The 22,749-nt window shown below is 39.6% G+C and overlaps 1 protein-coding gene across 3 annotated transcripts in view; it reads left to right on the top strand.

The window, feature by feature from the left end:
• The first annotated feature begins 2,806 nt into the window (after positions 1–2,806).
• The window catches only part of LOC114427159 (CAP-Gly domain-containing linker protein 4), a 43,133-nt gene continuing 23,190 nt past the window's right edge, over positions 2,807–22,749 (top strand). Inside the window, exons 1-15 of one of the 3 annotated variants that reach the window (XM_028395009.1) lie at positions 2,807–2,953; positions 3,533–3,679; positions 4,555–4,694; positions 5,186–5,279; positions 5,503–5,664; positions 6,771–6,889; positions 10,790–11,038; positions 14,476–14,611; positions 14,689–14,820; positions 16,915–17,010; positions 18,066–18,248; positions 18,352–18,486; positions 19,561–19,684; positions 22,452–22,516; positions 22,660–22,738. In XM_028395009.1, the coding sequence (XP_028250810.1) occupies positions 2,914–2,953; positions 3,533–3,679; positions 4,555–4,694; positions 5,186–5,279; positions 5,503–5,664; positions 6,771–6,889; positions 10,790–11,038; positions 14,476–14,611; positions 14,689–14,820; positions 16,915–17,010; positions 18,066–18,248; positions 18,352–18,486; positions 19,561–19,684; positions 22,452–22,516; positions 22,660–22,738 (1,901 nt within the window). In that variant the 5' untranslated portion in view covers positions 2,807–2,913. Of the gene's footprint in view, positions 2,954–3,532; positions 3,680–4,554; positions 4,695–5,185; positions 5,280–5,502; positions 5,665–6,770; positions 6,890–10,789; positions 11,039–14,475; positions 14,612–14,688; positions 14,821–16,914; positions 17,011–18,065; positions 18,255–18,351; positions 18,487–19,560; positions 19,685–22,451; positions 22,517–22,659; positions 22,739–22,749 lie in introns of all 3 variants that reach the window. The other 2 variants (XM_028395008.1, XM_028395010.1) reach the window with 2 other exon arrangements.

Consider the following 22,749-nt stretch of genomic DNA (forward strand, 5'->3'; position numbering starts at 1 on the left):
ATTCCCTGCAAGCGTTCTAGAACAGCATTGTTAATGTTTCCATGGAAACCGCAAACAGTTGCAATCATCGTGTTTTATTAAAATTAAAATTAAGGTATTTAAAAATGCACATCTCCATTCAAACTACTTCTAATTTAGTAGCTTACTTCAGTTTTTTTTTATTTTTACTGATTTTGCGTTTTTAACCAAATAAAGTTTTTATTGCTTTTATCCTTATCTTTTTACATATACTGTATAAATACAATGCTTTGCAAAGTGCTTTGACAAATATGATTCGACTATTATGTGTTATATTATGTATTTATGTTGTATATATAATATATAACATTTTGGTTTATATACCGGAAGTGAATACTAGCGACCCTTATTCTGAAACCCCAAACAGGAAGTACTTTAAACTCAAGTAAGAATTGACGGAAATTAAATCGGCTAGTGGCTTTCCTGTCATTTTCCTCATGAACGAACTGAAACGAGCAGCAAGGTGAAGGTAGCGTCATTTTTTAATATATCGTTAGTATCATAATAGGTCATTTATTTTAGCATTTATCTGTCATTGCATTTTAAATAACTAGAATGCTTGGCCCAGCAATTGTGCTAGAAAGCAGGAACCTGTCTGAGGAGCTAACGTGAGTGAAAGTAGTTACCTGAGCAACTTTTTCCAGAATGCACGCCCATACAGCAAAACCAGTGGTTTCTATCTGCATATTGCGACTAAGCATTACCCGCAGTGTACGTTATATAAGGTATAGTCTATCTCTTTGCTAAGCCCGAGCGGTTTTGGAACATATGCTAGCCGGCTAACTGTTTCCATCAGCCTGTAGCTAGGTTGAATAATTTAGTTAACAGACGAAATCAATTAAACTCTTGTTTAGATACCTGAGAAAGTGAAACGGGGAAGTTTCCCATGCCTGCAGGGCTACAAGCATGACAAATGAGTGTTCTCACCTGAGGAAGATGACCTGTTAGGGTCTAAGAGTTTACACAGATGAGGCTAATAAACAGCTAACGTGTCACAAAATGAATTTGGTTTGTCAAAGGAACGAGTAGCTATAACTTTGCACGAGTTTGTTTTTGGCTGCATGGCAGTGGGATGTCCTTATGTATGTTCAGTTTTTTCAGGTTGACTAGATCTCTGATTATGTTGTGCTAGCATCTGTGTTGGTGGAACATTTCTCTGGACTAGCTTTGATGTAAAGCATTAAAATGTGTATAAACAAAAAACCCATAGAACCCATTAGAACCAACGTGTAACAAGAGCATGTGCATCTCCTGACATTTGTAGTTTCAGAAGTTCTCAACATGTTTGAATCAAGTAGAATTATCCCTTCCATATGAGAGTACTGAGGTTTCAATTGCTGCAGTGATGGGAGTAGGATGACATAATGGATCCGACAAACAAGGAGAGGCTTATTGCAAAAGTAGGCCATTGTCCTAAGTCACACTGCACAGCCCTAATCCCCAGACAGCCTGTCAGCAACCTTGTGGTGATCATGATCATCTCTCATCATATTTATTTAGTTGCATAATAGCAACAACTTTCTATACTAATACTTCAAATATTTCAAATAATGAAGTCTTTCATGTAAACTTAGTGGAGGCATTTACATTTTCTATATAGAATTAACTAAATTGTCAGCAGTCTGCAGTCTTCTGTAACAAGTACTGGAAAACATCCATTTTAGCAATAAAACATTTTTTATTATTACCTCAGCACGCAGTTATGTAGTCAGATGGAAAGTCATTATAGACCCATTTTCCAAAGTTGGGACAGCAAATATATAATATATAATCCTAAACATTAATGTGCCTTCATTGATGTGCAAGTGTTCCATAATGCTCAACATAACATAATGCTTCCCCAACACCAGAAGACATGCCACCTAACCTCAGTCATTCTCAAATAAATTTGGGCCAAAAGAAGGCAGCATTACTGACATTTGTAAACTTTGCTTGTTTCTTTGCATTGTAGAGTTTAACTTTAACAGTGATGAACACTGACAAAAGATTTCAGAAGTATTCCTGTGCTGGAATTTCTTCTATGGAATCATGTCTGTAGTGTGTAGTACTGTCTCAGCACCTAATAATATCAATTCAGTACAGGATTTTGGTCTTGTATCCTCTCTAAATAATGATGTGTATTGTGTCTGATAGATTATGGAATCTATTATTATGGACCCCCTCGCAAATCATTTTACTGACCTGTTTTTAATTTACATTATTAGTTTACGTTTCCATTTGTTTTTGCCCCTCTCCCAGCTGTTTTGAAATCTGTTGGTGTCATCAAATGCACATATGCACAAATGCACTATATATTTTAAAGAGCATCCCAACTTTTCTTTTGCTGACAAATTTTCCTTTAGCTGCTTTAGTTTCAGGAACTTTGTACACTGTGCTGGCTCACTTGTCAGCTGTCAGCTGTCAGCTGGGTCACTCCAACTCTCCAAGAGAATGGAGTGATCATCAATCATTATCTTCATATTTTTTAAATAGGTAAATGATTGCTGTCAAAAGAAACCGGACATTTATTATCAAGGACAGTCCCCTTAATCGCAGCCACCACTTTGCTGTCCTGTGTTTGCACTGTCACTTTAGAGCTGCATTCTCTACATTGTGGGTCTTATGGTTGACTAGTCTGATGAGATGGCAGTGGGGTCATCGGTGCACAGGACTAGAAATTGAATGTGACATTCCAGCTGGAGAGAGTCAGAAGTGAAAACGTTTTGACTTGTAAGTGTGCCGGCTGTAAATAGCTCCTGGACCTGGGAGTCAGGGGGATCCACAGGGCATATCAGGGTGTTATTGAAAACTGAGGAGGGGATAGTCAATGTGCCTGAGAGTTATTTTAGGAAGGATTTTGGTTAGATGTTCTACTGGACCCAGTGTGTGTCTCTTGATTTTTAGCTTTTAGCTCTCATGGAGATCAACAAGAAAGAGGATAAAGGAGAAGATGACAGTGAGTGTTGGTTGGGAAGATTTTAGGCTCAGTGTTGCTTTCTCAGGCTTAGGCCTTTGTGTGTGTGTGCTTCTAGTTCAACCTCTTAAGGGTTGTTCCTTTTTCACTGCATCGTGTGCCCCTTTACAATGTCAATGTGTCAAGATTAGGCTGTAGTTAGTTTAGCATGTGTTCACCACAAATGTGTCCATGTTTTTAAATCTGCTGCAAGGAAATGAAAGCCCCTCACTTAAGCAGCTGCACATTCTGTGTTTTGATCTAATCTTTAGGCTTGTATCTCACTATCTTGTTGACTATGCAGATGTGTCCTTGTAATCCTTAACCTTTTATTTCTCTACAGTACATGCTTAAATGTATTTTTTCGTGTTTTTCAGGAGTCAGAACACCATAACATATGCACAAACAGTACACAATATGTTAGTACTGTAAGTTTTTTTGTTTGTACTTCTAGAGACAACACTGCATTTGGATTCTTCATTGCACTGCTATATCAGCTCTGCTTCAGCATAGTCTGTCTGCTTTTATTGAGAGATAAGACCTACTTGTGTGCTCAGAATAGGTCTTCTAATATTGTTCCAGCCACATGCCCTAAGGGGGAGATGACAAAGGAGGATGTTTCAGAGCCTGTTGAAGGGGACACTGTCCTGGACTGCCACACTAGACAGTCTTCTCATCAGCGGCCGATTATCCACCAGGTGGCCTCTGCACCTATGCCCAGTGACTGCGGTGAGGGTCCACACATGCATACATTCCACACAGTGGAGCAGTTTCACATTTCAGGCTAGTTAACATGCTCACAGCAGCCCCAGACAGACAGTGGAAAGAGGGAGTACAAAGGCTATGGTTCTATAACTGGAATTTGAAAAATGTTTCTGCTGTATTCCTGATCATGTAGTGGAAGTAATGATGACTTATGACAAACTTGAGTACTGACAATTGGGTGAGACAAAACAAATAATGATGATGAGTCGGACACAAAATCGTGAGCCATTGATTCTGAATTTGCCTCGGTTCTAAAGTGTCAGAGAAGTTTCTTGCTCTTTGTTTTTCCACACATATTGAATGTTATGAACCATTAAAAAAGTCAACTGTTGCACATTTGTCCTAAATTTGAAATAACCAGTATTAGCCGTAGTTTGACTCTTGTTATCTTATATATTCCTAAAGAAATCAAATATCAGTTTTGCAAATGAATTAAGTGTCTGAAAATATTAAGGATGTCATGACATGTCAACACAAACAGCTCTTAAAGTTGCATGATCTCTTTTAGGATCAGTAAGGCAAAGGCAGCACTTTTGATGCTGGTGAAATTATTACAGTACAGTGTTAGTCTTTCTCAGTGAAAGCCATTTGTTATCTGCTTCATTTGGGGCACAGCATGCCATCCACTGTCACATCTGATTTCATTTGCCTCTGCAAGCACAGCAAGGGCATTTCCCGAAATTAGTAATTTGACTGAATTGATTGAACGGTTAGAAAACTAATATATATCAGTGCTGCAGCATTTCAGAAGTGCTCTCTGCACACGCATGCTTCAGATTCCTAGTTTCACTGATCATTCCAGTTACATTGTCTCATTTTTGTCCCTCTTCCCACTTCAGAGTTCTCCTTTTTTGACCCCAGTGATCCGCAGTGCAGGGAGGTTCTTCTGGATCCCAGCACCACCATTCCAGAGCTGTTTGCTGTCCTCAGGCAATGGGTGCCCCAGGTTCAGAAGAATATCAGTCTCATTGGCAACGAGGTGACAGGATTTATGTTTTACTGTCTATGTGATCTAGTGCTACTTTATTTCAGTGCCTCAATGCAGTTCCTTCTCTGTGTATTCACCTTAGTCAATATATAGTAATAAATATCTGAATAAAATTCAGATTTTCGGTTGTCATTGGAGTCCCTGTCAACCCACCCCAAGCCACTACTCTACTCGGAGTCACACAAAGTAGCTGCAATGCAGTAAATTGTGTGGGGAAGCACTTATCTCAAGGGTAAAAGCCGGCCATTATTTTCTCTTACTTAGTAACTGCTACCCTTGAGAAATAAACGCCTCGTTTGGATGTCAGTTTGCACAACAAGTCTTGTCCAAATTTAATGATGAGTAGAGTTATGAAAGACCCAGCTTGCTTGGCATTCATCAGATCAGTTCCCTCGAGTTTTGCTGTATAGGCTATTATGTAATATTTCTGCACAGTGACACCAGGTCCTTAGTGGCACATTGCATATCTTGTTTTTGTACAGATCCTAAAGAGAGGCTGTGGTGTGAATGATCGAGACGGTCTGACAGATATGAGCCTTCTCCATTACTGCTGCAAGGCTGGGGCCCCAGGAATAGGTTAGTATCGACAGAAAAGGAGTTTTGAATAAAAACCTTAAGCTTCACTGTAAAGATGTACACACACCTGTTTTTGCTTCTCAGTTTGTGAGTTTATCTTGCTGAACTTAATTGTATTACACACTGCTATTCATCAACCAGTTCTTAAACACAATCTCTAGAGGTGGCATACTGTTTGTTACAACCTGAACCACATGGCAGTATTTCCCCTTCTCCTCCTTAGGTGATGCAGAGACAGCAGCCAGCTTTGCCCACCAACTCCTTTCTTTAGGTGCTGATCCCAACCTTCGTTCACGCTGGACTAATATGAGGGCCCTGCATTACGCAGCCTACTTTGATGTACCCCAGCTTATCCATGTGGTGCTACAGGCCTCCCAGCCTGGAGGTGAGACAGTGCCGCAGCCAGAGAGGAGAGAGGTCAGGCTAGCTGTCACAAATACTTCTATTTTCAAAACCAACTATAGTGGGGATTAAAGCCTCAGTAATTTATCTTTTTCCTGTGGTGCACATAGTGAGTTTCCAGTTTATTGGGTGCACCCATATTGGCTACATGCTGTGCAATCCAATACAATATTTTGTTCTGTGGAGGCTGTGGAAGGCTTCTGTTTATGTCAGCGGATTGAGTTTGGTTACATGTAACTTAATACTGTACAGACAATGATTTTTGCAAGATGGATATTACTGGACAGTGACAGCAGGACTATACGCATGGCATGCAGTTAATGAAAATCACTACTCAGCAGATAAAGCTTTGTTGGTGGAGCTGCAAGAATACATGATAATAAGTAAATCATTGCACACTGTCTGAAAAAATCATTGACTGAACATATGCCTTATAAATACTGTAAACATCGTTCAGAGTGTGTGAATAGCATCCTGAGGCATAAGCTTTATGGTTAGCAGTTTTTTTGTAGACAGTATATATTTGTATTTCTAAAAAATGGAAGAATAGTGCTGCTGTCAAAACAATTGTCTTTGTAGCTGTAAACTAGAAGCTTTGGCTTATGATTATTGGCTGTGACAACTAGAGTGTTAACCTTCTATCTGCATTTTTGAAAGCAGTACTGTCAAAGTGAATTGTTTACATTTTACTAGATCAGTGTCATAAATTTACAAGGGGTATGGCTATTTAACAAGAGGAGCTGATCCTGAGTGGTCCTGGCATGCATATATAAATGCAGAGAAGCCCCTTTTCACTTCTGTTGTGGACTGCCTTTGGCCCTCATAGCAGCTGCCAGATGCTGTCGAAATGACTCGGCTGTGAATATAGGGCCAGTTCACAGATGTGAGTTTCTTGAGTTATCTGCATAGTTGGCATCTTTTGACATTAGTCTACATTTCTTGATTTTACACAGCAGAATAAATGCACACTGTAAAACCTGATTTACAAAGCCCAACAACTCTGCTGTCACGGTGGTGCTTAAACTGCCCCTTGACCATTACCATGCCAGTTAAAAATTTATAATACCAGCTTTTGCGTTTATGTTGCAGATGTTGATGCAACCTGCAGCGACTTTGAATTTGGGACTGCTCTGCACATTGCTGCGTCCAACCTCTGCGCATCGGCTGTCAAATGTCTCTTGGAGCTGGGAGCGAATCCTGCTTTCAGAGTAAGTGTCATTTGTTCTTCTGTATGTTAAAACACCAGCTAACATGCTAGTTGTTTTGTGAGTTCAAAGAACTGTCATGACGTCATGTGACTACTACATATATCTGGGTGAAATCAAAAAAATAAATTGAAATACATTGAATAGAAATAAATACATTAAAGGTAGGGTAGGAGATTTCATTCTGATACACTAATTTAACAAAAAGTGCAACTTCTCTTTACAATCCGATAGCAACCGATTAGTTCGGCAGTTTCGCTTTAAAACGAATAATATTAATCATCTGTTGAAGCTATAAAACGCTAAAAACATCAGCCAATCCTGCTCTGCTAGTTGGCTGGTTGGCTGCTCTGTTCTTGCGCTGCGTGCATCAGAGAGGTACATGCATGATGGCCGAAGTCACAGACTGGTTGGGAGGCGTGGCTTCGGGGTGAGCTCTGAGAGAACGGGGTGTGTGTTTACTTTCAAAATATGGCTGACTCTCACTGAGTTTTAGAAATCTCCTACCCTACCTTTAAAACATTAAAAAAACGGTTCCCATCCTTACATCAGCTTATATCGAATCTATATTTAACACCTCTGTAGTTTGAGCCTGAGAGGCTTCTAATGCACTAATTGTTGGTTTCATAGTTGATGGATTGGATTTCATTATATTGTAGGCTTATCTTATCAGGCCAAGTAATCTATCAGGCTCTAAATTTATTCAGCATTGTTTTGTGCACTTGTCTTCTTTAGCGTTTTATAACTGAGCTGTCAGATCAGACCTTAAAAGGCACCCAGTTTAGAATACAGATTTCCCAGACATATGTTGAATACATCTATACCTCTTGAACATCTCTGAGTGCATCTGCGTTGTTTTGCCTCGCAGTTGCAGTTAAAGCATGGTTGAGAGGTTTGCTGAACAACCCTGGTCCGGTTATCTAATGCTTCAGTTATATCTGAACTGAATCATTAGATGTTATTGTGGCATTGTAGGAATGTGGTGGGTCACACCCTGCATTTTAAACTTAAGCTTTTAATTTTTACTTTTACTTTCATCTTTCACAGCACGATTGCTATCTTTCATATTAATAAAGCGCTTTCTTGGTACTCAGTGAAGCTGATGTGAACAGGTCTTAGACCTGTTTCCTGCATGCAGTGATTTTCCCACTGGAGGTCACCAAAGAGCTATGCAGCATAACCTATAAATTTCTTGCTGAATATGACTGCAGTGCCTCTACATTTCCAGTGTTTGAATGCAGTGCTTGAAAGATATGTGGACACTGATTAATGTTAAGCAATTTTCTGTAGCGGAAACCAGGCTAATGTCCATTATCTCACAAAACAAAACTTAAAACAACGGTGATTATTTTCTGACTTCTTTATTATTAAAGATTCCAGTGCTGTTTCTGCTTAGCCATACAGGAATTTAGCATCTGATTTAATAAGCCCAGACATTGCTATTTTCATTATTTAATCATTTCTTTTGTGTCATAGACCACTGATTGACATTGATAATGTTAATTATATTTGTATGGAGGACCAAAAATGACTTAAGCCTAAGTAAATAAATACAGACATATATCAATATATACATACATTTTGGCCAACAAGCAATGTATTTGGGCTGTTTATGTCTGTTTATGTTTATATCTACATTTATTTATTTATTTTGACATGTTTTATTTATTCATTTTATATTGGTTAGTATGATGAAGTCTCTAGCCTTGATTATTGGCAGCGGTACTCCGTTGTCCTTAGCTTGCTACAAGCCCTTAATCAAATTGTTGCTGTTTACACTTTTGTTTAGGATTCTGGTGGCAGTTTTTGACGGCAGTGGTTTTACGAGCCATTGCTTACCAGTTAAGATCATTAGCGAACTCGCAAAAGGGTCAAACCAAACGATATCAGAAATGCTCCAGTAAATTTGTGATTCACAGGAAGTTTGTAGAAAATGAGGGCTGAATAAAGAAGTTAGTCGAAGTAAGGTTCTGCTTAACAAGAACTAGATTAGAATTTCTTTGATTTCCCCAGAGATTAATAAAGTATCTGTTCTATCCTCTTCCTACCAGTGCTGATTTGTAAAACATCCTTCAAACATGTTCACCTAAACCGCTGTTGCAGCTGTTCAGCAGCGAAAAGTCTTCAAAAGCTGTGTGTGTGTGCAACGTGCTGCTGTGGGAGGGACGTATGAGGAGTACTGCACACACTTTTTTCACAAAGTGTAAAATGTCTGTATTGATCTAACTTGTTCTTGTTTTTGCCACCGCCCACCAAGTTAGCATACAGCAACAGAGAATTAAATAAATGAAGAAATAATAAATATATGTAAAAATAAATATAGATATAACATACAACTGACTCCGCTCCCACTCTCTTTCTGTATTTTAGTGCAAAAAATGGTAAGTTCTTGCCAAATGGTGTAATTTGCATTTGAATAATGACGGTGTTGGTGGCTGGCAGTGTTTTAAGGCATGATACCAGAGCCAAGAAATTCAGTTTCCTTCTGAGTAAAGGTCAAACTTGGAAGTGGTTTAATTTGATATTTCTCTTCTCTGGCCCTGCAGAGATTTGTCACAACAAACCTTGTATTTCACCAGTGGAAAGTTTTAAATGGATGGAAAAATAAAAATGTTGCTGGCCTTTCATGCTTCCCTTGGCATATATCTTTTGGATTAATAGCTATGGCAACTCATCATACTTTCCATTAGTAGAATGTTGCTGTGTTGGATTGCTTGCCTTACTTTTTTCCAGATTCAGATTTGAAGTGAGGTACTGTAGCAAGTCTATTTGGTATATGAAAGGTTGTGGGGGAGTACCGTAAAATAAAATCACCTGCAACACATTTGACTGGCAGGAGCATACAGCTCACAGGAGTGTAATCTGTTGTTGTTAGAAAAAGTTCTTAGCATTATCCCTCTAATAACTTTGTTGCCTCGTAGCTGCTCCTTGATTCGACAGATGCTAGATTAAGCTCTCTGATTGATATCTGTTTAAACATCGCACAGAACAGGGGGATTTTGATATCTCTGGATTTATGAAAAATCCCCACTCACTTGAATGAATGGTCCCAGAATACACAGACTTTTTTTGTCTCTCACATTGAATGGTGTGTGCATTAGCTCAGTGTTACAACATGAGAACGACAAACCTCTGCAAAGAAAGGAAAGCTCCTTTTTGATGTTTATCAAAGACCACTTGTATGTTTGCTGAAGGGGGGGGGGTGATGACTGTCAGTGTACCCCAATTACTCAGCACTGTAGCACTGGATGAGCTCCCCTCATGTGTCACGCCTCTGCAGTCATCTCCCTCCACTGACAGAGCTTTTTCTGTCTCCGCTCTCAGCGACTGCAGTTTCTTTGAGCCACTTGAGTAAATGTTCATGTTGTGAGCTTGCTGATTGCCTTCTTTGAACCACACCGACAGGGAATTTTTCCCTGAAAGCAGAAATGAGATTAAAGATTCTGTTAAGTCCAACAGGATTTTTTTGATGTCCTAACAGTGAGGCTGACGCTGCATGTGACTCTAGCAATACTAACTAGTAATGGAACTTACTAGCTCTTGGACTGTTGTCCTTGGATAGATTCAGATTTTTTTTTATGCTTCTGCACAAGCCATGGTGGGAGATATTAGGTTCTTGTAAATGATCTCAGGAGCACCTCTAGGAGGTTTTCTTTTAATTAGCACAAATGTTTTTTGGACTTCTTGAGAATTGAGGATTTGCTGAATGGCAACTGTTCCTTCAGTAACAACAACATATGGGCTCAGTGGTTTTGCTAATTTCGGATGACTAGCATTGCACCAGTTGATAACGCTCTCTGGCATTTCTGTGCTAGTTTGGACAGATATCTCTTGCAGCACAGTTTAAGTTCTACACTGCAGTCCAGTCACCACTCTCTGTGCTCTTTCTGTCTTCTTCTATAGAATGACAAAGGGCAGTGTCCAGCAGATGTGGTGCCTGACCCCCTCGACATGCCCTTGGAGATGGCAGACGCAGCCGCCATGGCCAAGGAGCTTCGAACTTTGCTGAGACAGGCACTGCCCAGACCCACTTCCACTCTGCCCCTCACACTGCAACCCCAGCCTCTTCCTGCTCTCTCTGACAAGGCCAGGATACAGCTGTCTTCCATGGGAATCCGACTGGGTGACTGTGTGGTGATAGCTGGACAGAAGGTGCGTTTCGGTTCCCCAGACACAGATCTTCGCTATATTATAGGTGTGTCAAGTTCACATTTTCCCTGTGCCATATCTCAAAGTGCCACAATAGAGGAAAGTTTCACAACACTCTAATTAGGACTCACTGATTAGCTGTATTCAAATGAGGAGTAAGTCAGAAATATTCTTTCAACTAGCAGCAGTAAGCTGGTCTACCACACAAACATGTACAACAAAAAAGAGCTCAAACTAAACCTTTGATGCAACCTCTTGTTTCCACTAGTGTGGGGACCTTCATGTCCAGGCTGTGACACTGATTATATTCAGAGATCAGTTTTTTTCAATATACTAAAAGAGAAGCACACAGAGCAGAAGACTGAAGGTAAGGGGAGTTGCTCTAGTTTTCACATTGTTTTCTCTGTATGAGACCAGACGCATACACACTCTGCACAGATTTGCACTCACCAACCTCTTAATTATGAATACCTGTGCTGGCTTTTTAATTAAATGATCCAAAAAGGTGGTGTTCTTGTTAGGTGTAGTTACCGGTACTCAGTGGCACTGAGGACTTTACCTTACGTACATACCTGGAGTTCATGTCTGAATTTCTTCCATGTGGGGAGAAGTAGCTTTTTTGCCTCTGTCCACAACCCAGCTGACTGATTCATCTGGCATTGTAACATGAAATAGCCCCTTCTCAGTATGGGGACCACATCATGTCATGGGTGGGACCAGAGTCATTGCCAAGTATTAGTGATTGGTTAGGGAAAATTAATCCCCCCCTTCAGTGAAATTGGTCACAGTGGAGGTGGTGACCAACAAAATCAAGCTGAGAGGTCTGTCTGATGTCACACAAGGTTTTTTTTCTTTGGATTATAAATTGACCAACAAATTCACAAATATTAGTGGTCAACTGATCAGTAACATACAGTGGGTGTTCTTGCAACTTCAGCCTTGTGCTCGTGCCTTTATATAATCATGTTATAATGTGGTCCAGAGATGTATACTAGATGGAAGCTTTGCTCACATATTCTACAATTATTTAAGCCCTCAACCAAGAAAATAATTTTTAGTTGCTAGGCAACAATCTTTTTTGGCATCCTTCCAGCATTCAGGGTTATGTCTGTCAGTTTGTTCTAACATATCAATAACATTTATGTGATGTTATGATACTGTAAAATATCTGATAACAATATTTGAATTTTTAGAATGATTGTGTTTATCCTATTTGCTTGTGGGTTGTCTTCTTTTCTTTCAAAGTCATTGAATCTGGAACAATACCTGTGCTGTTGGGAGTGTGAAATAAAATATGTTGGTTGTTGATGGATGCAACAAGGCTGCATTTCAGCTTTTGCTGCTGAAGCAACTTTGCATCTTCCATTACTACTTTATTGGTGTTTAGGTTGGACAAGAACAGATAGCTCATTGTTAAATTTCCTCTTTACATTTAGGGTTATACCACATTGTTGCTGATCAACCCTACCACCCAGCTTCAGTGTGGGAAGTGTAAGGCTTGTGTAATCCTTTTGACACACACCACACTTTGAAAACACTGGTGCGTCAGTCCTAGAGGTTAAATAAAATTCAGTTTTCTAACTGGGCTCATGGTGCAGTTCAACTTTGACAATTTTCCACACGGTGCTCTGCTCTGAAATTCAATGACAACCCCTGCAGAAAGAAACCTGGGCTTTCTCATTGTAGACATTTTGAAGTGACTTCAATCATCAGGCTGAAAAACACAGAACACCCTGAATCTACGTAACCTAACAAGGAAGGTGAAAGAGATATCCAGTGCCGTGCCTTTGGCACACAGTGGCCAGACAGTTTAATGGCCGTCAGTAGGTACTTTTTTGTTCTCCAGAGACAAATTTATTGCAGTTATGTCTCTGTTCTGTACCCTGCTACTTGCTCTAGTTGTCATGCAGCTGTATATCTGCTAAATGTCTTTGTCCTTTTGGTAATGCAGCCTGATATGGGTGCATGATGAGAACTACCAGAGAAATGAAAAAATAGAAAATTCTAAAATTGGAAATAAAACAAAAAAGAGTTTCAGTTATGTAACCACCCATGTTGTACAACATGAGTTTGTTGTTGACATTGCACCATATAAATGCATCAGGAAGTGATGAATTTTTTTGTAAACCTTAAACCTTGAATGTGGAGGCCCTTTGCATGCCTCCCTAATAAGAGGTTGTTTTCCTTCCCTTAACCTCAGCCCTCCCTTTTGAAAATACAATTTTGGTACAGTTACAGTAGTGCTGTAGGGCACTGTGTTTTGGTTTTATTGACCCCTGTGACACCAGAAAAGGATTTGTAATCCTTCTAAAATAACAGCTTTTATGACAAAGATCCAACAAATGGACTCTTATTAGATCAGGGAGTGCCTTTCCACTGTCAGGGCTGAAACATTTATTAAATTTGAATTAAGCCTTAAAATGGTACAATTTTATTGAATTTAAGGCCATAAGAGATGGCGTGATGAAAGGGTTGGTGTTAAGAAAGTATGAATTTTTAAAGAGCCTCTACACACTTCATACAGGGAGTATTCACAGCCTCAGTAATGTGAAAAAAGAACTTTCATTTGTGTGTAAATGTACGTTACACTTGATCATCATCAGTTTTTTTCAAACTGATGTTAGTGTTTTTTGTGCATAGTAGTGAGCTGGCCTTGTGCCTATTAATAGTTTTGTTTCAGCCTAACTAGACCTTTAAAATAGGTCAAGCAACTTGTCAAAACATCTCTTTTATTATCTCTTTTATTCTGCAAACTTTAAGTCATGACATTATTAAATGAAATGATAAAGACGTACATTGCTGTAAGTTACAAGTTTCACATATTCGACGACCTTCTCTTTGAAAGTTTTCTATGAACTGAGAATGCAGCTCAGCATTTGTCAAATTTAACCCTGCACTTAAGTGTGCCACCACCTTAATGTTAGACTCTGGAAAAAAGATTTTTATTATTTACGCTGGATATCTATTTGCAGACCTGTCTACTGCCAGCAGTCTCAGTTCTCTTCTTTGTGTGAATAGAACCTTCAGAAAACTTACAACACAACAACTCTTGACTAGTGTGTGATGTGTCCTTGCTCTAAGGCCATCGCATGCACACAGAGATATGTGGACAACAAGGAAATACTAATTCTAGCCCAGCCAGACATTTGCTCTGAAAGAATGAGTTGTTAATAGAGTTTTTTTTCCCCCACACAGTGAGAATAGAATTGCTTTGTGCCAAGTTGTAGAGATTGGCTAATCAACCTTTTTATCTGTCTCCACACTCTGGCTTGGCCTCATGCTTTGATCCTTAAACGTGTAAATTTTTAAAAGTTGGGTTTCTGATTGGGGTTCTGATCTTGATACAATGCATGGCACACTGTCCAGCTCTTCTTCTGTGTGTCTTGTCTTTTGTTGAATACATTTCCATAGTACTTTGACTACGTCATATGTGTGTGCAGGTTGGAACTCTACGATTTTGCGGCAGCACTGAGTTTTCTGGAGGGCTCTGGGCTGGAGTGGAACTGGACAAACCTGAGGGAAAGAATGACGGCTCTGTGGCAGGGGTTCAGTATTTTACCTGTCGAATCAAACATGGTAAGTTATTTCGCACTAAGCATCTTTAGCCTTCACATATGTGTGTACTTACAACATTTTTAATTTTGTTTCCACAGGAATTTTCGCTCCCCTGTCAAAAATTAGCAAACCCATGGAAAAGCATAAAACTAGTGGCATGAAGACATCTACGCCTATTCGACCACCTCGTCGCATTGACCTGTCCCGCGTTACCTCCAAAATCAACACAGGTAAAGAAAACATGTTACTGCCTGCTCTAAAAATGTAGTTAAGTGCTACAATGCTACATTCTAGCCAGGAATACAAATAGCTCTGTCACCTGAGCAGCTTTGCCACGATGTACTGTAACAATTCATGACATAAACGAGTATTGCCTCATCGTCCATTGTCGCTGTGTTTGTAGTAGGTGAAACAGTTATAAAGGATGCCTGTACTTAAAGTTTTCATTTTGCCTTTCAAACCTTTATAGTAGAACTGAGCCACTCAGGCTAGAGTTTAAACTCCAGTTCCTTTTTTGTGCAAAAAAAGAGACTTTCTTTATACTATCCTGAATGAGCCATGTCACTGTATGGCAGAATTTGTTGCATTCAGGCTTTTTTGAATACTTTGAAAAGTGGATTCTGAACTAGTGCCAAAGGACAATGCATTTATTAGACAGCTGACAAGACTGTGCTCTCACAGTCCTTGGATGCTCATATCCTCATCGCCTGACTAACGATATCTACAGTCCAGTCACTGTAGAAATCTTGTCTTGGGTGTATTTGCGTGGTTTTTGCTGCCTTAAGTGTTTACAGCTGTGTTGTGGTGGTGGTGGTATAATTCTCAAAGGTTTTGAAAGCCAATTGATCTGGGTGTGACTGGAATAGCAGACCTCAAGAGTGTCCTGTGGAATTCAGTGATTGATAGTCCAATTAAGCAGGGTTTAATAACCAGGGCATAGACAGGCTGAATAGCTTGGCAGCCATTCATCACAAGGTGTGTGTGTGTTTGTGTGGCATGCGATGCATGTCAGAGCATACGTGTCTGCACCTCCATGCAACTCAGGAACTAGACTTAATTTATGACCAAATACTTTATGGGGCTTTTGTTATCCTTGTACAGTCCAAACTCTTGGAGCCACCTGGGTTTTGATGTGCCTTTATAAGAATAGTACAGACAACTAGCTTGTGATTAGCCATACTTTGGATGGGTCAATGTGGAACTGCCTTGTCTCACTAACTAGAAAAGACAGACACAGCAGAAGGCCAGGCTGGCCCCCTATTACTGTGTGGCAACTGTAACTCAGGCATCACAGGGGTGGTGGAAACATAGACAACCTCACAAAGCACCAGGGTTTGATTCACGAAGCCTCAGTCTGCCACTTGAAGTGAACGTCAGTATGTGAAAGGGATGGATAGAGCCAGGAGGTCCCTGCAAGCTAAAGGTCAAGTGACAAGAAACATTTGGTATTCTGAGTTAGAATGTAGTCTCCTCTTTAGAGTTCAAAGGAAAGACACTGCTCTGTCTCTGAGGGGAGCATTTCCCAGCTCTCTCTAAATGTGAACTGAAATGGCAATCAATAAATACCAGGCTGATTTGAGATTTTTCTAACACCGTTTCAAAGAGCTATGAATTTTATTTTTTAGGTGACCTTCCTAGACTTGAAAGCAATGTGAGACTGTTCATTTGTTGAACCTCAATGAAGATTATTATGTTGCCCTAAATTTTCATTACATACATTTTGATATGTTTATTGTCTATTATGTAATAGTATCTTAAAGGCTTTTTTCTGTCTGGTAGATTCAGTCTATACGGGAAAAACATGTTCTTTAGCTACAAACACAATTACATTTAGTTCTGCAAGAAATCCCCATTGTCTCCTGTTTGCTGGTACCAACATTCCTTTTGCGGTACTTTTGTGTTTGGGGCTTTTGTGTGTGTAAGAGCTTGTCTCAGCATATTTAAGTGTTTTTATTGTGTACTGAGTCAAAGAAACTGTTGGTTTCAGTAATTCTTAATGCTGTCCTTTATTAGCATTTCCTCACTCTCTTGCTCTTGTGTTTTTATCTTCTCCATTTCTTCCTTTTTTGTTGTACAACTCGGTGTGTACTCTGAGTTTCCTCTTTTACAGCTTTATTGAGTTCTCCTTTCTTAATGGAATTGGCAGCTTTGTTTATTATATTTCCTTTATAATGTTCAGTGTAAATGGGAATCAGGCTGTCACTAAAAACAAAACTACAGCTTCATGGCAAGAAAATATGTCTAGTTATACATCTTTTGATCAGATCAATATTGTGTTTAAAAAGAATTCACTGTGTTTTTTTTGTGTGTGTGTGGGTGAAAAGGTTTATCCCCCTCTGTTAAAAAAACAACTGATAAGCAAAAAAGTCCACCTGCTTCCAATCAAGGCACAGAAGGAGACGCCTCAGTCATAAAGACAGGTACTGCAGTCATACAGTAGCTTTAATGCACAGGTCAGAGAATGTGGTGCGGGAATGTTGCCAGTGTTCGATATTTAATGAACCTTAATACTTGAATCCAACATCATGATCCACCTGTGGGCAATTTAACATTAACATCAATACCTTTTCAAACAAACGTACTGTGCTACAACCTGTTAGTAATACATTAGTACTTAAGGCATAATGGAGTCTTTGTGCATACCATTAAATAAAAAACTCACCATCCCAGACAGAAATGACTGAATCAGCAGCTCCGCTGTGCATAGCTTCAGCCATACACTCTGAGCCAATGATTTTAAATTGAGAACAACTTTTAGGAAAGAAGTTTCTTGTTTCTTTCTCAATCTTCCTTCCTTATTAAGGTACTTTGGCACAGTTTTAATCAATTAGCCTACAAGAGTTGGGCACATAATGAACTTATGGCCTGTGAACAAGTTAAAAGCCTAATGTAGTCCTTCGTCCAAATAGATTCTTAAGAGTGAAATCTGGCATCCTCTTCCTCCCTTTATCTTATGTCCTCATGTTAGGAGAAGATTTGCATGGTGGCTTTCAGAAGCTGCTTTCAAAAGACTGAGCTCACTTGATTTGTGGTAGCTCAGAATGATGTGACACAGCTGGTGGGCTTTCTGAATATACATTGGTACATACATTGGTCTGAATCCTGATGCTGCATTGAAAGCCCCGTCACACCCAGAAGAATAAGAAGGAAAATTAATAATATTCTGAGCTTCATTGTTTCAGTGGCATCTTACTTCCTGATATGGGCCTAAATGGATTGGTGGTGGATTCGTATTAAGAGAGAAGGCACACATTTGGTGCTGTGTGATTTTTAGACGGCAGAATAGAAAATAACATTCACAACTAATGTCCCAGTTTAGAGACCTTTTTGATTGTTGTGAATGAGTAGCTGGTAGTGTGGCTGCCTCTGTGTGAGTTCCTTTTACTTATTTAAAGTCCCATGAATTTTGAAGAGCTTTTTCTATAAGTTACCTGCATCTTCTCTGTCTCATTCCTTTGCATCATTTACACTGCAGGTATCCTCTCCCGCTCACTCTCCTCTTCATCCTCTTCACTGGACTCTCGGCATAACCCAGGAGCCCGGCCCCGTCCAATGCTAAGGCAACGCCTCCCTGCCAGACAGAGAAGAGAGCGTGTTTCCCCAATCCCCAGGACGACACCGTCTCCAGCCCTCCGCTCTTCTTCTGGCACATCAGCACGTAATAGTATGGCTCTTCTGGCGTAATGAAAATCTAATCGTATCAAACTGACGGCAAGTAATTATTGCAGCAGAGAAATTATTTTCATTCACATCTCTTCCAGGTTTTCGAAGCCGAACCCCTTCTGGTAGTAGTTCCTTGTGCGAGGCCCCCGAGATGCGCCTGGGGGAGAGAGTGCTGGTGGTCGGCCAGAGAACAGGTGTAGTCAAATTCTATGGCAAGACCAGCTTTGCTCCAGGTTAGTTGTTAAAAATCTGTGTTTTCTTTGCAAAGAGTTGACTGCTGAAATCACACTAAAACGTTTGTGCCTCACACTGGAGAACTACTAGCTTCTTTGCAAATTAATTACAATAATTGCACTACTAAAGTTAATTCTCTCTTCATTTGTTGCATGGAATGTCAAAAAGGTTAGCACATTTGCTAAACTTCACTGCAGTGTCATTGTTGTGCAGCGAGTCACATGTGCACAAAGAGATAAAGTGAAGCTCCATTAAGCTCCTCTCGTTCATCTTGCTTAAAATCCATTACATAGTTGCCCATTATTACAGTGACGAACCTTGTGTTGGACTGAAGATAGTTGGGAATTTCTTTTTTTGAAAAGGCTGCTGCTGAGCAGAAGCCATTGAAAACAGCTCACAGTATTCATTAATATTTAGGCAGTAGTTCTGCTCGAGCGTCAGTCATGTATGAATAAATATCTCACACCACTGAGGATCATGTTTGAAGGGATTTCAGTCTTAAGTTTCCTTTGATACTTAAATCAGTGCTAGCAATGCTCTGTTATCTCAGCCTCAGTGCACTGAGGACTGTGCAAAAAGCGAAAGCTGCTCCTCTTCTTGCTGAAAACTTCATAGTAAATTGACTTCTGTTTAACACTTTGTCTATATCTCAATTTGCCACTTGCAAGGTGCCGTATAATCACGAAGAGAAAGGAGATTCTGAACTTTCTGCCTTGCAGAGAAGGCATTGACTAAAAGAGCTGAGCATTATTTTGTTATTTAAGAGCTGCCAAATGAGAAGTGCAATACAATGAAATATTGGCTGCTTAGATTAAAGTTAGCTGTTAGCAGTGAACTCACAGATGCATTTCCATGGAGAAAACTTGTCAGTAAGGTTATGCTTCTTTTTTTAGCTAAAACAGTATAAAACGTAACAAACACATCTGATCTGCACAGCTGCCATTAATTATACAGCATGTTCTTTACTTTTTATGATATACCTCTCTCCATTCATTTTAAATGTGGGAGTCTGTCTGAGGTTTCTTGATAGATGTTCTGAATTCTGGTCTGAGTGTGTCTTTGCGTTCATGCAGGGCTTTGGTTGGGTATTGAACTGGACAACCCCAGCGGTAAAAACGATGGATCGGTGGGAGGAGTGCGATACTTCAGCTGCCCCCCAAAACACGGTGTCTTTGCTCCTCCATCTCGTGTTCAAAGGTGAGTGCAGGGCTTTCCCCTCATGATTAATGGTCCCTTCTGGATTTTGTCAGTGGTCCTCCACACAAGTCAAAAGACATTTGTCAAACGAGTGTCTTTAAGAAATTCTTTAAAGTTCACAGGAGATTTGATACCAGAAATTGGATAATAGACCCTGAAAACCCTCAGGTTGCATTTTATTGGCCTCATCAATACATCTAATGATACTAATGAGTTCCTTTGACAGTGTCATTTGTGTTGAGTGCTGACATACTTGATTTTGCCCTCTGTCCGGGAAACAATGTTCCTCTGTTGTAGTGATTAACTGGAGTCAGAGCTGTCAGATGTGAAGCCGGGGGCCAGACTTCACAATTTACTGTGGCACCTTGTAATGAGCCATACGCCATCTTCCATGCTTTTAAATATGGATTATAGATAATGAATATGCGAGGGAGGTAATATTTACAACACTGTTTGAAATATGTCAATAACACAATACCTGAATAGTGCATGGTAGTGCTTTGCTTGGGGTTAACTTTATAATGTAAGTGAGGAAGGACATAAAGGTCAGTTTATACACTCAGTATAGGTCTGAATGCATCCTGTGAGTGCTTTGCTTGCATCAGATTGGTCGTCAGCCGAGCAGTTTGACATGATTTTCATCTTCCCCTTCAAGTCGGTTTTTGTATTATGCTCTGTCTTCATCTTATTACTTTAATAGATTTTGGAGTGGTTTGTTTATGTGTGACAGAAAAAAGTGGAACAAAATATTCTAATTGCCTCTGCATAATTTTAGATCTCAAGACACACATCTGCAATCTGTCCCCAGTGTATGGACGGAGATGAGAAGGAACGTTTTCACGTTTTCTGTTTCAGCCACAAGTTTGCAGGTGGAAATTCAAATAAAGGACAAACATTTGTCAACTTAAATTGTTGTTTTACTAATTGGCTTGTCTTATTTTAGCTGTGCTAAAAAAATCTTTATTATATAAATTCATTGTTTCAAGTGGTTGTTGACAGAATCTTGTTTTCTGCCCAAGTATGGTAATAACTTTTGAAGGTATTTGATTTCATGCATGTAACAAAAACATATTAGGCCACTGGATCTGTTTGTGTATAATCAGACTTTCAAGCTTAGTATGTGAAATTCTGATTAATGACCTATTGACCTTTGTTAGAAATACATAAAGATGGACTTGACTCAAAACATCCTCTATGCTAAAATGCTCTCTGCTCAATACTCCTGAGGAATCTAATCAGGCTCTGAGAAATCTCTCTGATCTGTGCAGTCTGCTGTGCTCTTGTATCCAGGCTAGTATTTCCTAACTAGGTCTACAATTACAGTAAACCAAAAGCAGGCACAGCCAAATAACAGACAGCTTGAATTGCCGTATACTTTTTTACTTTTCACTGAGTTGTGCTTTCGAATGCAGCCATGCCTGTTGTAGTAATACTAATGTATGGAGGTAAATAATCATTTGTCATAGCTATGACCTGAGTTTGGGTTTATGAAAATGTTTCCTACATTTAGGTACTGTACACTACCATTAGCTGGTGTAAGCTGCACATGAAATACAGATGTGTGACACAGTGAAGGAAAAAATAGCAACAGAAGAGATTCTCTGACATGAAGAGAGAATCAGGACATATTATTCAAAAGAATGATATGTCCTGGTTTTTAGGTGGTGGTGCAGTGTTGACAAACATCACTCCACATTGTAGATTTACAATGAAATACAGTGTTACAACAACAGTAAAAAATAACTCAAATATCAGGATTATGTCCATTTTTAAAGTCACTTAAGTTGTTCCAAAATTTGGGAGTGGCTCTTGCAAAGGGCCAGTTTCCTTGACGCTTTAGTCTGCACCTCAACACAGACTTATGCCTCTGGACAGCAGACTTTAGACATCTATGTTCAAAGATATTGAGAGCCAGGTTTCACAGCAGAATTGCATGTGTGTTGAACGGTTTATCGTATATAAAACAAGGACAAATTCCACTGGTGACATTATTAGTGGCCTTACTTACTCACGGCCAGACAGACACTTCTACTTCACTTTTTGTTCAAATAGATAAAAACTGTTGACCTTTCTTATTGGATGGCACATTAATGGCACGATGCCTCAAGAATATATAATATGTGCCATGACTGGATGAGAGCCAGTACACTTAAAAAAGCAGCGGACATTAAAAAAAACAGAATGTGTGTGTTGTAAAGAAGACTGAATTGATGCGTTTTCGAACACATTTCATTTTTATTTCTAGACTCAATTAATGCAGTTCCTTTCACCAAGCACATTCAGGCTCAGAATCATCATTTCTTTCACAATTTTCATGCTATTTTTTGTTACACCAGTGTTTATGTCTTCCATGAGATAAAAGCTTTTTTTGGGGGGGAAATCAGCTCCTGTGTTTTCTTGCCATCCCTTATTCATGTCCTTTTCCTCTCATCTTCTTTTTTCCTAATTAACCCCAGGGTACAGAGTGTGCGCAGTTGAGCACTTGCTCTCCTGCTGTCTAATAAAGAATATCACATTCTTTCCATCCCAGAGCTTGCTTCTCTTTCACTTTTCTTTGCCTGTCAGCAGCAGACACACACACACACACACACATACAGACTTTGCTTCTTGAACCCTGTATTCTCTTCCCTCAGAAAAACTTTCTCCTCAATAGTCAACATTGGCACTGTGCCTCTTAATAGCTTCCAGAGTTCTAATATAATTATTACACAGCGTTTGCTGGTGTTTAAAGAAAACATAACTTAAAGGGTTTCTGTTTTACTCATAGGATCCATGGATCTGTTGATTGTCTTTCCGAGCTCACCTCCTCACGTCTCAGTCATCCTATCAGCGGTGAGAATTCTCCCTTTATTGCAAGCTTTGAGTGAGATTTGTTTGGAAAGGTTCTTTGCATTTATTGTTATTCGAGTGCTTCTGAAGTCATTCTTATGCAAGCGTCTGCACAGGAGTACTTGACTCTGGTGATTTCCATGCAGGGACCATTCGTCGCAGTTTCAGCACATCGTCGGCCATTGCTACTCCGAAGGAGACAAGCAGAAAAAGCCCTGTTGCCAGGTGTGTCTCTC

The sequence above is a fragment of the Parambassis ranga genome, chromosome 22 (assembly GCF_900634625.1).
Source record: "Parambassis ranga chromosome 22, fParRan2.1, whole genome shotgun sequence".
Taxonomy (NCBI): domain Eukaryota; kingdom Metazoa; phylum Chordata; class Actinopteri; family Ambassidae; genus Parambassis; species Parambassis ranga.